The following is a 15,589-nucleotide window of genomic DNA, read 5'->3' on the forward strand; positions in this document are numbered from 1 at the left end:
CCAGCTCAGTGCTATATGTATGCATGTGTGCTATTCTTCTGTTGTGGCTTAGGGCAGGTTGCCCCAAAATATGTTGCAATGGTGGGACCGAAAAATACAAGCCATATCAGTAAACAAAGAATGCTGAAGCCATCGAGTCATCAGCCGCTGCAGACACCCACAAGGGTCACTCTGAGAAAACTCAGAATGTGAAAGGACAGGACACTGGCCCTAGATAGCCAGGTGCTTGTCAAACGAATGATTTCAATGAGCCCAGACGTTTGCTCTTTCCCATACATAGTAAAGCACTAAATTCTTTAACTTTAGATGTCTGGTTTTCTTTAACAGTAATCTTTTAATGTTCCGACTACCTGGTCTCTGTTGTAAAACTCCTATATATCCTGGCTCCTCCCTTACCTCTTCAGAACAGTCCCTCAGAGTGATCTGAGAGGCTGTCATCCTGGGCTGAGTCCTCAGAAATGTCCATTTGAATAAAACATAACTCTCAACTTTTAGGTTGTGCATTTTATTTCAGTTGACAGTGACATATTGCTTATTTTGAACTAAGAAATGGCCAATGCAAGAGGGACACTCTGACTTTCCTTTCTGTCTCCTCCAAAGCAGAAAATAAATCTCACCTGAGAAAGGGGCACTCTCTGTTATCTGGAGGTAAGAGCACCCTTATCACTAGAGGTTAAGAATTTGGGCCAAAAAGCCTTATATAAACAAACCTTTTACTTCTTTTATTCATTACCCCAAGCCCAAATTGTTTAGATTCTTCACTGATTGTGAAACAGAGCAGATCCCTGTGGGGCCCTCCCGGGTACAAACCCTTTCAATGTCCCCCATTTCTCACTTAAAGGAAGTAGGCATCATTCAACCTCCTTGACCTTCCCTGTGTTCCAAAGGGCAGACCCAGCAGTTGCTAATCAGGGAAGGAGGGGAGTGCAGAGACAAGGGAGGAAGAGTCAGGAAACAATAGTGCAGCTTTGGGGCAGGGTCCTGGTTCCTTCTCAAGGAATAGACAGAACAATATCTTTGAATTCTGCAGGAACTAAGGCCTCCACCCCAGGGGAGGATGGTAACTTCAGGCTGTTCCTGGAGCATCGCCCTGTTACCTCCCCACCAACAATCAGAAGGAAGTCACATACCCTGCAGCCCTCACCCTAAATTTTGCCTTTAAAAACTTCCCCCCCAAAAACCATCAGGGAGTTCAGGTTTTTCGAGCACGAGCCACCCATTCTCCTTGCTCAGCCCTGCAATGAACCTTTTTCTGCTCCAGCCTCCGACATTTTGATTTGTTTAGCCTCCCTGTACATCAGGCACACGAACTTCTGTTGGGTAACAATCGAGCACCCAAAACCTAAGTTTCTTTGTCCTGTCAATTCCTTACAAATGTATTGTTCATCTAAAGAGTATAAATGCTGTCTGCTTTGACTACTTCTTAGGTCCCATTTCTACGAGACCTCCTCGTACACGAATTAAAATGTCTTTTCTCCTGTTAATCTGTCTTGTGCCAACTTTATTAGTCTGGTCACAAGAACTCAAGGAGTGGAGGGGGAAATGCTCCCCTCCCTGACATTTCTCATTAGACTGAGGATGTAACAAACCCCTGCCTTGGCCTTCTCAGTCCTGTAACCTGCTCTCCACCTGCTTCTCTACCTCCAACCTCCTCCCTCACGGGGCGGCCATAATAGCCTTTTCCCCCCGAATCATGCCAACTTTCAATTTTCTCATGAGACACTTGAACTTGCTGTTTCCCATGATCTAAGGACCCAGTACAGGACTTTTCCTTGAAATACAGCAAAGCACAGTTGAAATGGCCTTCCAAAGCCCTTAACAGGTGTAAACATAGAAACAACTTGAAAAGATAATATGGATGAGGCATTCTGAGCAGGAAACAGTAATATAATTGGAAGCAAGATTCTTCTGAGTGTTACAATGGCTGAATGGTTAAAACAGAAACTTGTATCTTCAAAAAGTAACTCATTTGTTTTCTTGTGTACCTTTCTTCCATTTTCCTCCCCACTCCTCATACCCTCAGCAACTAAGGAATAGAAGGGACAATATTCACAAATGAGTATAATGAATAGATGACTGAATAGACTTAAAAGGAGGGGTGGACAATATCCTCCCATATGTGGACATATTGGGGTCTGTCAGATTCTTACCAGATTCAGGCCCCAGCCGAATGGCCCAGTTGGAATCAGGTATGCCACCCCCAATCCCTTCCTCTGGGCTGGTTAATTAGCCTTCCACTTTTTTTGCCCCCCTTTTCTGAGAGACAACTCCCAGACAGTAAGTACAGAAAGAGTTAACACTTGGGAACTGTCAGCAGCCATGTTCTCCACCCATGAAAAAAACTGGTTTGCAGAGAACAAAGCTAACAGAAAAGCCAGAAAGGAGAGACAGGGAGAGGGTTCTAGATGGAGTTTGAGTCTCAGCTGCCCTGGAGACCCTCCCAGTCCTCTTCATGGTCTGGACTTTCAACTTGTCCTTCAACCATACAACACAGTATCCTTTCAAAGTTCATCTTTTTGCTTAAACTAGTTCAAGTAGAGTGCTGACTAATACAATACTCCTTTAGCCCCCTGCACAGTACTTAAGCCATCCACCAATTTTTGAAAGCCAACCCCAGGTCCCCACTCCAGCACAGTGACACCAGAATCCCTGTGGCCTGGGGCCCAGGCTCTGCAAGAGTTCCCCTGTTACACTTTCAGGTATTGCACTTGGAGGAATCAACGACCAGGAATAGCCACTGTGATCAGGTGTTTGGAGATGTATCTCAATCCCCACAGGCTGTCTTTATATAAACTTTTAAATCTGTCAGCAATAACAATTATCAGATCACCAGTGCTCCTTCCTTCCATTATAGAATTCTCACCAGAAGGCCTTAGGAGTTTATGTCAGGTCTCACCCACAGACCTGTAAGGGCAGACCCTCCCAAGGTCAGAATTTAAATTCCACACGAAATTTTATAGCCCTTAACCCTCCTCTCCAGCAAACATTCACATACAAACGATGCCATGACTCTTATAACAATGTGATAATGTGATTCAATTAGTTCTTCCCCCTGCAAGGATTCGCAAAGCAGCCCCAAACTGGTTTTGTACCTCTTGGCCCAACACCCTCCTCAAGGCTGTAAAAGGGCTGTGGTGAAAGAACATTCCTTTGGACAGCTGCTCAAGTGTAAAGTGACGTCTTCCTTGCTCTGCCACAGGGAGATGAGGGGGTTCTCCTCCTACTTCACCTTAAGCTTCAGAGCCTGGGCTGTCTCCTGGAATCTCTGGAGCCCAAAGATCTATACCAAACACATAGCAGAAGAAACAATGAGACTTGCCAACTAGCTGCCTAATAGAGAGGTTTTCTACTTGGGAACAGCCCAGACTCCCAACATTTTTAAAGAAAAGGAAGCATGAATATTTCACATATAGAACTGGCCTGTGGCCACTTCAAACTTTGCAGCTTATCTGGGAAAAGGTTTTACCTTTATCAGTGATTCTTAATCTTCAGCTTGCATGGAAATCACCTAAGGGCTCTTTAAACCACAGCTTGTTGGGCTCCAACCCCAGAGTTTGATTTAGCAGGTCTGGGGTGGGCCTGAGAATCTGAATTTTAATCAAGTCTCCAAGTGAAGCTAGCACTGCTGGTCCAGGATGACACCGAGAACCACTGGTTCTCATTAAAGGAAAGGCCGGCAGACAACCTGATATGAGGCAGACTCCCCATCAAGACTTTGGTGGAGGAGAGGGTGGAGGACAGAAAAGAGGAAAATGCAGAAATGAAACTTCCATGTTGAAAACAAGTTGACTTCTTGCTCATCTGAAGTCAAAAGAGCAGGGTCAGGGGTAAGGGCTGTGGGGGGGGGGTAGAGTTAATGAAAGGAGGGCCTAGTCTTCAGTCATTCAAGGACCAGAACTGACTGAACTTTTGCCATCTTCAAGTGGCTTCTGAAGTTTTCCCGGGTGTGACCATCAAATCAGCAGATGAGAAGAGAATGGAGGGCGACATAAGACATTTTTACGGGGCAGGCCAGGATTTTTACACCATATTCCACTGCTGAGAACTCAGTCACATGGCCTCACAGAGAGGCAAGGGGGATGGGGAAATGCAGTCCCTGGCAGGGCAGCCGATCTCAGGGGAGCAGGAATCTCCAGTGGACATCCTGCAGTCTGCCACAAAGCCCCTTCCCACCGCAGGCTTCTGGCCTTAAGCAAGTCTGAGTTTAGGAAATGTACAGGTAATTACATAGACCTTTGAGTTAACATCATTGTCTGTAACTAAGAGTGGTCAAAGGACTTCTTAGGAACTGGAAAAAAGTCACAGGACACACCAAGGGACAAGAGGCTGAGACAGAGCGTTAACAGGAACAGTCAACAGGAAAAATAAAATTGCTGTTTTTTAAGTCTGTATGGTTTAACATGTTTACTTTTAACACGTTACAGTATTTTTTTCGATTCAGCAGATTTTTAAGTGAAATAAATCTAAAGATCATAATTTCACATGTACACAGTTTGATATCCTTTATTATCTACCATTCTTAAAGCAAACGACAATTCTACTTTTCGAGGATGAAAGCTTGCTGTTACTGAGGATATCTTCAAAGTTTACGGCAACTCCAAACACAGGAATGTTCCACACAAGGGTAGTGAACACTTGCTTTTTAGGTGACGACTCTTAATGCTGGCATACTCATTTGCCTAAACCTGCCAAAAGCTGAAATTATTGCCTGTGACGTCTCATAACTGATAATGCTGGAGAGTCAAGCTGTTTGTATGACTTCTAGTTATATTTCTCTTAGGAATCTCTTAAGAGTGAATTAACTAATATATACGCTATTTACTAAAGGAAAAAAAAGCGAGAAGAAAAAGAAACATCCTTCATGGTCTTTCATTCATTTCATCAATTAGGACACACAAGGCAGCATCTTTCTCTATAATCTGGTCTCTCCTAGATCCTGAATTTTCTCTTTGTTGTTCATTCTGTCCAGTACAATTGTTGCTATCATCAGCATCCATTGGTTCAGATTTTACTCTCATCCCTGCTTCCGAATGGGGCAAGTCATCAGGCAAAGAAGCCAAGCAATTCTGAATCATCTCGATGACTCGTTCCAGATGCTTCTGAAACCTTTCGGCTGTTTCAAGGCGTTGACGTTTCTGTACCTCCATCATGACTCTCAAGGTCTCTCTTGCTTGGTGGGGTCGATATTCATTTATGAGATGATGCACGTGTACAAAAAGCAGCTTAAGATCTTCTAGCTTCTCTTCTCGTTTTATACTCCCAGGGCTCCTTATCAAGATATCTAAGAGATCTAAGAAATTAATAAGGATAGACATATTGAGTTTTCTCAGTTCTTTCTTGTGATCAAACTGCATAGGATGAAGTCGTTCGATACCCTGACTTTCTAAAGGACGGATGATAAGATCGTCGCATTGGAACTGGTTGCCGAACATCATGTAACTGTCCTTTATTGGAGGTGGAGGCTTGGGAGCTAGGCCTTCCTGAATATTTTCATCTGTATACTCCTTGATGTACTGCATCGGAGGTGGCGGAAGGGCACTGACTTGCTGTGGCTCACCCATTGTGGAAGATCAAGAATCTAAAGAAATAGACCAAAGATTTAGAGCAGAGCTACAAAACAAACCTGTCGCCTTGGTGACTACGGTTGATTGAATCCTCAGATGCAGAACTGCAAATATGAAGGAACTGCAGGCACGAAGGGCCAATTATAAGTTACACTGAGATTTCCAACTGCACCGAGGGCAGGCGCCCCTCACTTCCCAGCTGTTCAGGGGTCAACTGTATTTTCACCTAGAAAGGAAATCTTCTGGATTCCATACCCCTCACTAATTATGCTCCATTTCTCTACTCCTCTCTGCAGTCAAACTACACATGCTGTCACCCCATCTCATGTTACAATCACTTCTGTTTTATATTATAGATTGATCTCCTTATAACGCTAAGAAACACTTTGACAAAATTAACATTGCTATATTCCAGACACCTCTCACCATTTAAGCTTCTCTGATAAAATGATCCAATTCTATACCCTTTTTTCCTGTAATATATGCTACAATTTTTATAGGCACATTAACTTTTCCACATCTACTACAGAAATTTCAAACCCAAGTGTAATCTTCAACAGCCACAACCACCTCTATTTAATCCATTTTCAACTTAGGTACATCACAAATGAGAAGAATCCAAGTGCTCATTTAGACTGATCTTACTAGACTTTCAAGATATAACACATTGAATCTCAGAGATGACAAGTAACATACTAGAGGCAGTTTTATACTTGCAATTTGTGAGGTACAAAGGACAGCTGTGGGACAGCTCTGAGTTTCCACCAAGCCACAGCAGTGGACCAGGATGCTGCCGTGAGTCACTGAGGTAGTGGCCACGGGCACACCCTGAGTTACTGTAACTGCACCAGCCCACAACACAGTGCTCTACTAGCCTTCTGCATATCCACTTTTGTCACTATCCAGCCTGGCTTCAACCTCCCACCTCCACAAAAACTGCTCATCAAGGTCATCCACAATCACCACAGCACTAAATCCAACCGACATTTTTCTAAGATGATCTTTATCTCTCACCAGCATTTTCTTCCTTTTCAGCACACTCCTACTCCCTCAGCCTCTGTGATCCTACATTTGTTTTCCTCCTACCTCACTGGCCACTCCGTCTCCTTCAGTGCACCCCCTTCTCTACCCAAATTTTAATGGTGGCATCGCTCAGAGGACTGCCCTAATTTAGGGAATCACAAACTCAAATGCCAATGGGAAAATGCAGGCAACATGAAGAGTGACGCACCGTGGGGCAGGGATCAGGGTGAACTGAGCCCACACACGCACGCCAGGTCTCAGCCCACAGCCTCTAGCATTCATGAGGGAATGAAGAGTCACTGTTTCTCAGTTTCCTGATTTTTCAAGATAGGGCAAAAATTCAGATTTTTATGTGAAATCTCTCAATTTTAAAAAATACTGGTAATCAATTCCACTAAATGTCAAGGTCAAAAAGAACTTATCTGCAACAATCTTTGTGGTCTGCTGGCCACTAGTTTTAGACCTCTGTTTTATGTTCTCCCTTGGGTGATCTCAGTCAATTCCATAGCTCTGAATACCATTTCTGTCAGTGGTTCTCAACCAGGGGCAATTCTGCCCACCAGAAGACATATGGCAAGGTCTGGAGATGTTTTTTAGTTGTCACAGTCTGGGAGTGGGTGGCTCTACTGGCTTCTAATGAGTTGAGGCTGGGAATGCTGTAAACATACAAGGCACAGGACTGCTCCTCCACCACAAAAAATTAACCAGCCTCAAATGTCAATATATTGTGCAAAGTGGAGAAACCTGGTCTATGTTTATGACTCCTGACTTTTTTTTTTAATTGAAGTATAGCTGATTTACAATATTGTGTTAGTTTCCAGTGTATAGCAAAGTGATTCAGTTTTTTTTTCAGACAGTATTCCATTATAGGTTACTACAAGATATTGAATATAATTCCCTGTGCTATACAGTAAATTCTTGTTGCTTATCTATTTTATGTGTAGTAGTTTGTATGTGTTAATCCCATATTCCCATTTTGCCCCTCCCTCCCTCTCCCCTTTGGTAACTGTAAATTTGTTTTCTATGTGCCTGTTTGTTTTTTATATAGATTCAATTGTATTATTCTTGGATCCACATTTAAGTGAGACCGTACAGTATTTGTCCTTCTCTTGACTTGACTTTACATCCCAGGCCAGACTGCTTCTGGGCTCCTTCTGGATGTCTCATAGGGCATTTAAACTTAAAAAAAAAAAAAAAAAAAAAAGGAGTTCTTTTATTCCATCTACTATATATACACACTCTAAACCAGTTCCTCTCAGTTTGAATCTCCCCTGTCTCAATAAAATGTCCCCATTATCCACCTAGCGTTTCAAGCCAGAAACCTAAAGGTTATCTTAATCCTCCATTTTTATTGACCTCTTCTCCACACTATCACTGCCAAATTTATCAAGTCCTGTTGATTCCAAACCTTTACAATCTCAAATTCACCAGTTCTAACCAAGACACCATTCCCTCTTACCTGGAATACGATGGTCTCCCCAGGGATCTGTTTGTTTTCACTACTTTCTTCTCCCTCATAACCTAGCAATATTGTCTTCTAGTATTCTTACACAATTCTTTACACCAACCTTTCCTGCCTTTGGGTCTTCCCATATGCTTTTCTTCCTGCTTCAAGCACCAGCTTAAAATCTCACCTCTGAAGATACAACTTCTCTGATTATTCATCAAAAGCAGATGCTGCCTCCCCTCCTTTATGCTTTGTACCAGTATCTGATTTGTCCCCTCAACCAGACTGTAAGCTCCAAGAGGGGAAAGACTGTGACTACCATAGTTCTCACCATGTCCACAACTGTCCATGTAAGTTTCAAACATTTGTTGATGGCTCCATTCACTTTAAGAGGGCTCTAAATCAATGGGAATTTGGAAGCAGGTACAAACATCCTTAATGTGTATTCACTCCTTCAAATATTTACCGTTTTTCTAATATGTAACAATGAGTATCCAGGCATGATGACTATGATGATAGATACCATGTGAGTGCATATTACATGACAGACACGGTTCTACTTTTCTCATGGTTGTGAGAAATCTGAGAAAATAAAGGTTCTCTTTCCATTTTAGAGACCACTGTGGCTGAGAAAGCCTGAGCCACTTGCATGAAGTCACAGAGGAAAGAAAGAAGCCAGAGTCTAAAGATCTCAAACACTACACTATCTTTTAAGGATAAACAAGAAATACTGCATCCATCCTCATGTGGCACACAATCAAGGAAAACAGACAAGAAATAACTAACTACACATTTTAAGGGTACTACAAAAGACCAACAGATCTGATTGCCAAAAATAAATCTAGAAATTCCATACAGAAAAATATATCAGAAGCAAAGTTAAAAGACAACTCAATTTTCCTGGAAGAATGTTTGCAAGCTAACAAAGGGCAAATACTAGAAATTTTATTTTGATTTTTAAAAAACATATTTTCTGACTCCATCCCCATTAGAAAAGTACTATGACTTATGAAATTTCCTGTCTTGTTCACAACTCTACCTCCAGCATTTCAAACAATGTCTAGAAGGTGCCAGAATCTCAATAAAGTTCCATTCAACGAGGATTTTTGTTTGTTTGTTTTTTAATGGTGGTAATGGGGACTGAACCCAGGACCTCATGCAGGCTAAGCATGAGCTCTCCCACTGAGTTATTATTACCCTCCCCCAGAATGAGTTTCTTAAAAAGCCTTGCATTTTAAAAAATTAACAGAAAAATAGGCAAAAGATGACGATGAAAATGCAAATGCTGGATAAAGGCAGGGAAACATTCAAATTATACACTGTTAAAAGTAAATTTTAAAAAGGACTTTTCATCTACCAGACTATCAAGATTTCAAACATTCCATCACTCAACAAATATTAGAAAATCTTCAGTGTGGCAGTCCCTAAATCAGAATGGTCACCCCAATTTTAGAAGCAGGCTCTTAGCTATTCGGACCCTGCAGGAAGCCTTCTAGGGTGGACAGCATCCACTCACCTCGGCTCTCAAAGAAGCCACCATCACAACCACCACATAACACTCTCAGGCGGTAGCCTGGTAACACCAAGACAATACTAGGAATTCTCATACACAACTTTTAGGAAAAGAAACAAATATATTTATTTGGAATTTAATGTGACAGATTCAAAAATTTAAATGCTGATATTCTTTGACCCCAAAATTCTATTTCTAGAAATTTATCCTATAAAAATATTGGTACAAGCACACAACAATGTGTGTAAGGATGTTTAATGCAGCACTGTTTGAAAAGAATAGGAAAAGCTGGAAATAATCCATAACTTCATCAATTCGAGGGCTGGTTAAAATACATCCATATAATACAGCCATTAGGAAAAAAGGTGTTAAAGTGCACAGGATGGAGCGTTATAAACTCTGTGCACCATTTCATTTATTTACAATACATTTACCACAGTTGCAAAGAGTTTTAATCAACTTTTTTAAACTTTCAAACATAAATTCAAACTTACAGAAAAGTTGTATGAATGGTACAAAGAATATTCCATGTTCTTTACCCAGATTCTCCAAATGTTAACATTTTCCCTCATTTGCCTTATTGGTCTCTCATCTTTTTATCCCCAAGTGCTTTAATGGGTATCCCTCAAACAAGAACGTTCTCTTATAACCACACAATTACCAAAAATCATAGAATCAGCATGATCTGGTACTTCTAAATAAATTTTAACCCAGGTTTCACCCTACTCAAGCCTTTTAAGATTAAAGTCCTGTTTTGTGTTTCTCAGCACCATGTGTATTCCTCTACTTAAGCTGTCATTTCCCGAAGGCCAACTAAGTGACTGGTACCACTTGTTTATAACCCCTCTTAGTTAATCTTCATAACAATCCTATGAGTTATGCACTATTATCAGTTTCATTTAAGAGTAGAGGATTCCCAAGTCTCACCGGGGGGAAGTGTTTGCAACCAGATCGACAGGGTAGTAAATGGCACAGCAGGAATTCTGACCCTTGGTCCTCGTAACTGCGCAGTACAAGCTTTCCGAAATCAATGAACTATGAAGCGTCTATCAGTACAAAAGGGAAAGGACATATTGCAGAAATCATGTTTATTTCTCTATCACTTCTCTAGACTGAATTTGTCAAAGACGAAGGAGGTTTTCAGTAAAACCAGCGCCAAGCATCTTTGCTGCTTACTAGACTCAAGATCGATCTTCTACTGTTTGTTCCGTTCTGCAGGATTTAATTTAAAAAAGAAAAGAAAAGAAAAAGAAACAAAGAAAGGAATTCCAGAGTCCCATCCCGAGACGTCTGACTCATCTTGTCTACTGTGAATGGGGCGTGGCATCTACCTCCTTCCCCGCCTCCCGTTAATTCACCTGACTTCAGGGCTGCTCCCCGAGGAGAAAGAGCGGGGCTGCACATCCCACATGCCAAAGTCCGGAGAGGCCGAATGACTCGCCGAGGCCACACCGCTTAGCAACCCGACGGCGCGGGGCTGGAACAGAGGTCTCCCGACCTCCTGCGGGGCTCGGCTGCCCCACTCGGAGGAAGCCCCGCGCCGCCGCGCGCAGGGCACCTTCCGCCGGGCGGCCCACCTGGGGGCTCCGCGAGCGGCGAGGAGGCCGCGCTCTCTGAGGGACGCCGGGGAGGAAGGCGGGCGAGAGCACTCGACGCCAGGCCTCCCCTTATTCCCATCCCGCCCCGAGAAAGCCGCGGGGTCCGGAAGGAGAATTGCGAGCGGAACGGAGCCCTAAGCCGTCGCCGCCCACTCACCTCAGCTCAGGGGTTTTACACCGGTAGCCGCCTTCGCTGCCGCAGCCGAAATCTAACTTCCGGCCTCCACCTCCAGGAAGAAACCACTGATACTGTCCCTTGATTGGCTGAAAGAGCTGTCCTTTACCCGAGGCTCAAGTCCCGCCTCAGATTGATGGCTAGGTATTGCGCCTGCGCATATCCGCCTCTTTCTCCCCGCAGTTCGACGGTGGCCGTCGGGTTTGGAGTGGCGGAGGGTCTCTTTGTACTTTCCGTCAATAAAAGTAGCAGCTGGTAGCTGCATTCCTTTTTTTTAAAATTAAAAAAATTTTTTAACGGTTAAAATTAAGGCATCCACATGCCTTACATAAACGTTAGAAAATACAGAGAAGCAGATGTTTAAAAAAAATGATATCGACTGTTAGCCACTGTAAAAATAACATTTAAAAAAATCAGACTGGATTTTATATGCTGGTTATGTACTTTGAAATCTGGAAATATTTATGAACATGATTGGGAATCAATAATATATTATTAGTTTGCATTACTTAGCATCCATTCACTTTTATTTTTATTTAGGAATTCAGATTCTATTCTACTTCCAGGCGAAAAATTAACAAGTTTTTTTTTTTTCAAATCAAACTTAACGGTTTCTTTTGGAGGTTATTTTTATAAGAAGTATCACATTTCTAAACTTGTGAGAATCTTACAAGAGCATGTTGCACATAAAAAGATAAGGTTGTTATTCTGATGAAAGCTCTCAACTTTACCTCTTTAAAATAAGATTCTTTGATTTCGTTTTTTGAAACTTACTATTGGAGAGTTCCAAACATATACAAAAGTAGAGAGAACAGTGAATTCATCACCCGACTTTAACAATTATCTACCCATAGACATTGTTTCAGTCCAGCTTGCATTTTTAAAAGATAAGGACTCCTCTTTTTCCCCCCACATAACCACAGAACCATTGTCTCATTTAAAAATCAAATAATAAAATAATCAATTAATAATTATTTAATATCATCAAAATCAAGTCATATTTGGATACCAATTGTCTGAGGATCCAATAAAGTTCACCCCTGTGTGACTGGCTGGTGTATCTTCTAATCACCTTTTAATCTATAGGTTCCTTCCCCCATCTCAATTTCCCCCTGACATCAGTTTATTTCCTGAAGAAACCTCTTCACTTTTGAGCATACCCCAATCAGGCTTTTCTCCCTTCACTGAGACTGGTGTGACCTACGCTTTGACCTCCAATGGGCATGCTTAGTCCTCATTTTACTCTACTCTCAGCAGCATCCAGCCCATTTGATCATTTGAATTGTGCTGGGACTCAGTTCTCAGTTCTTACTAGGATGTCATCCAGGTCATAATATCCAGGTGATACCCAGGATCTGGCAACACTCTCTCCTTTGACTCAGACCTCCTTATCCAACAGAATGGCAGGTAGCTACCTTATAGAAGGTGACCAGGGTAGCCTCTGCTAGGAGATAACTTGGGCGCTAAGACATGAGTGATAAGAAGGCATCAACTGTGCAAATATCTTGGAGACAGCAGATAAAGAGCCAGAGGCTGCCATGATCCTCCTAAGTTAGAGACAGGAAGGGAGACTATGTGCTCCGTGACTAATAAACAAAGGGAGGGTACAAGGAGATAAGGAGGCAGTAACAGGCAGGGTACATGGTAACTAGCATCTTACTGTTTTAAGAGCTTGGAATATGATAAAGAATATAATTTTTATCATTTGATCCTAAGTGGCAGACAGAAATATTCACTTTTTTTCCATCCTGTTGATTTTTTTAAGGTTAGGTTTATTGAGGTATAATTTACATACAGTAAAATTAACTTCAAGTGAACAGTTCAATTGAGTTTTGCTTAACACATGCTGTCCTATAACCACTACCACCAGAATTAAGACATAGAATGTTTGCATCATCCCCAAGCAATTCCTTTTGTGCCTCCTTAGTATTCAGTCCCCTCCTTCACTCCCAGCCCCTGGTAACCACAGATCTGATTTCTGTTCATATGCTTCTGCCTTTTCCAAAATGTCATGTAAGTGGAATCTTGCAGTATGTAGACTTTTGTGTCTGGCTTCTCTCACTTAGCATAAAACTGTTGAGGTCCATCAGTGTTGCTGCATGTATTAATAATCTGTTCCTTTCCACAGGGAAGTAGTATTGCATTGTGTGGATGTACCATAATTCATTTATTCATTCATCAGTTGATGGACATTTGGGTTATTCTCAATCCTATGAACATTCACATACACATGGACATAGTGTTTTCATGTCTTCTGAGTAACCACACAGGAATGGATGGCAAGGTGTTACAGCAGTTACATGTTTAACTATATAAGAAAGTGTCAGGCAGTTTTCTAAGGAGACTATCACTTTTCATTTCCACCAGCAAACTGGAAGAGTTGCAATTGCTCTCCATCCTCCTCTGCACTTGGTCTTTTCCTTTTTGAGATTCTAGTAGCTATATGGTGGTTTTAATTTGCATTTCCCTAGCATCGAGTATATTTTGTGTACTTATTTGCCATATATATGTTTTCTTTGGTGACCTGTCTGTTCAAATTTTTTGCATATTTTTTAACTGGCTTGTTTTCTTACTATTGAGTTTTAAGAGCACACACCACACACACACACACACAGGATGAAAGTTCCTTGTCAGATATGTGTTTTGTTATTTGTATTTATTTTCTCCCAATCTGTGGCTCATCTTTTCATTTTCTTAACAGTGTCTTTCAAAGAGCAGAAGTTTTTAGTTTCGATGAAGTCCTATTTATCAATTGTTTTATTTTATGGCTCATACTTTTTGTGTCCTATCCAATAAATCTTTGCCTAATGCAAGGTCATAAAGATTTTCTGCCCAGCATGTAGGAGTCCAAATGTTCCAGCACATTTAATCTATTGATTTTGTGGGTCTCACTCCATTTGTCATTGGTAGACAGGTTCATAAATAATAATCTCTGAACTCTTATTAGTCAGTTACACTGTGTCTCTGCTTATTAATAAGCCCAGACAGAAAAAAAAGGAAGCAAATCAGATTGTCCATCTCCAGCTCCTGCTCTCTCCTGTCGTATGATGTTTATGAGCTCATATATATTGTTAAAACAAAGCGCTTTGGGTGAGAGTCATCGCAAATGCGTCATTCTCTGCAGTCTGCTATTTGGTTTCCACTCCCAATCATCACTTTCGCTGATGCTGTTGTTTCATGGTGCTAATGACCTTATCACTAAACAATCTCAACAACCCACTCGTGTGGGCTACAGATTGGTCAGGAGGATGTCCAGTTTGCTTGGCTTGCTACACCGCTCTGTAGCACCAGGGGGCAGCAGTAACCCTGAGTTTACAGTCGTTTTGTAACAGATTCGTGTCCCACATACGAGGTCCCCCTGAGAAACGATGTCAGTTATCTCCTGCAGGCTGAAGAACTTTAAAAGGATTTAGCATCCTACAGAAAGGCAGGTAAGCCCTTTTAAATTATCTGCTGTACCTGTTACTGTGATTAAAGTCTATATTTACTTTGTTACGTGGAATGTCATCAAAGAAAAGGTAGCTGGGCATTATCGTACTTGTTTTTGAATCATCACAAAATCCATTTTATTGGTTGCTTGATTTATTTTCCACACACTCCCAAAAGGATCTGGGTTGTATCCAACCCTTTTAAAGTCCATCTCCAATGTGACATTCTCCGGAAAGTTTCTTCAAGTTCACCCAAATAAAAATGACCTCTACACCCACTCGTAGCCTCTGCTTTACACTTACAGCACTTCTGTACTTTAAGTTGTCATTATGCACCTGCTTTATTTCTGTGGCTACAGCTAAGTTCCTAACTTATCTGGGCATCAGCTCTGACAGCTCCCAGCACGGGCCTCACACACAGCCAGTGCTGAATATATTTTTGTTGAAAGATGAGTATTGAACAAAAGCAAAAGAAAGAAGGAAAACGCCCTTTCCTGCATGGCAAGTGTGCACACATACGCGCTGCCTGCTTTGGGTATCACTTCACATTGGGGCTGGGACCAAGGTAAGGTACGTGAGGCACTTGTCTCACATGCAAAATTAAGGAGGAGGAGGAAGAACTCAGTAATCAAGATAAATAATATTTTTATGCAATAGTTTAAAGGCAACAATTAAGGCAAAAAAAAAATCCACGAGGGACAAAACATTACAATTAGAAATAAAGTTGGGGGAGGGTATAGTTCAAGTGGTAGAGCACACGTTTAGCATGCATGAGGTCCTGGGTTCAATCCCCAGTACTTCCTCTAAACATAAATAAATAAATAAAACTAATTACCACCAC

At 41.7% G+C, this 15,589-nt stretch overlaps 1 protein-coding gene across 2 annotated transcripts; it reads right to left on the reverse strand.

Moving 5' to 3' along the window:
- Nucleotides 1-4,476: 4,476 nt before the first annotated feature.
- MED7 (mediator complex subunit 7) lies at nt 4,477-11,376 on the reverse strand. Of its 2 annotated transcripts, none has more exons than XM_010987248.3 (2): nt 11,303-11,376; nt 4,477-5,578 (listed from the first exon to the last, which is right to left on the reverse strand). In XM_010987248.3, the coding sequence occupies exon 2, from the start codon at nt 5,559-5,561 to the stop codon at nt 4,860-4,862; it is 702 nt and encodes a 233-aa protein (XP_010985550.1). In that variant the 5' UTR covers nt 5,562-5,578; nt 11,303-11,376; the 3' UTR covers nt 4,477-4,859. The 2 variants fall into 2 exon arrangements, with proteins under 2 accessions (XP_010985550.1, XP_010985551.1); XM_010987249.3 differs by lacking the exon at nt 11,303-11,376 and adding an exon at nt 10,906-11,275.
- Nucleotides 11,377-15,589: the final 4,213 nt, after the last annotated feature.

The sequence above is a fragment of the Camelus dromedarius genome, chromosome 3, assembly GCF_036321535.1.
Source record: "Camelus dromedarius isolate mCamDro1 chromosome 3, mCamDro1.pat, whole genome shotgun sequence".
NCBI classification, from domain to species: Eukaryota; Metazoa; Chordata; class Mammalia; order Artiodactyla; family Camelidae; genus Camelus; species Camelus dromedarius.

Bases quoted from the DNA above. Each gene is read 5' to 3' on its own strand.
- MED7 (XM_010987248.3), bottom strand. From the start codon at position 5,561: ATGGGTGAGCCACAGCAAGTCAGTGCCCTTCCGCCACCTCCGATGCAG.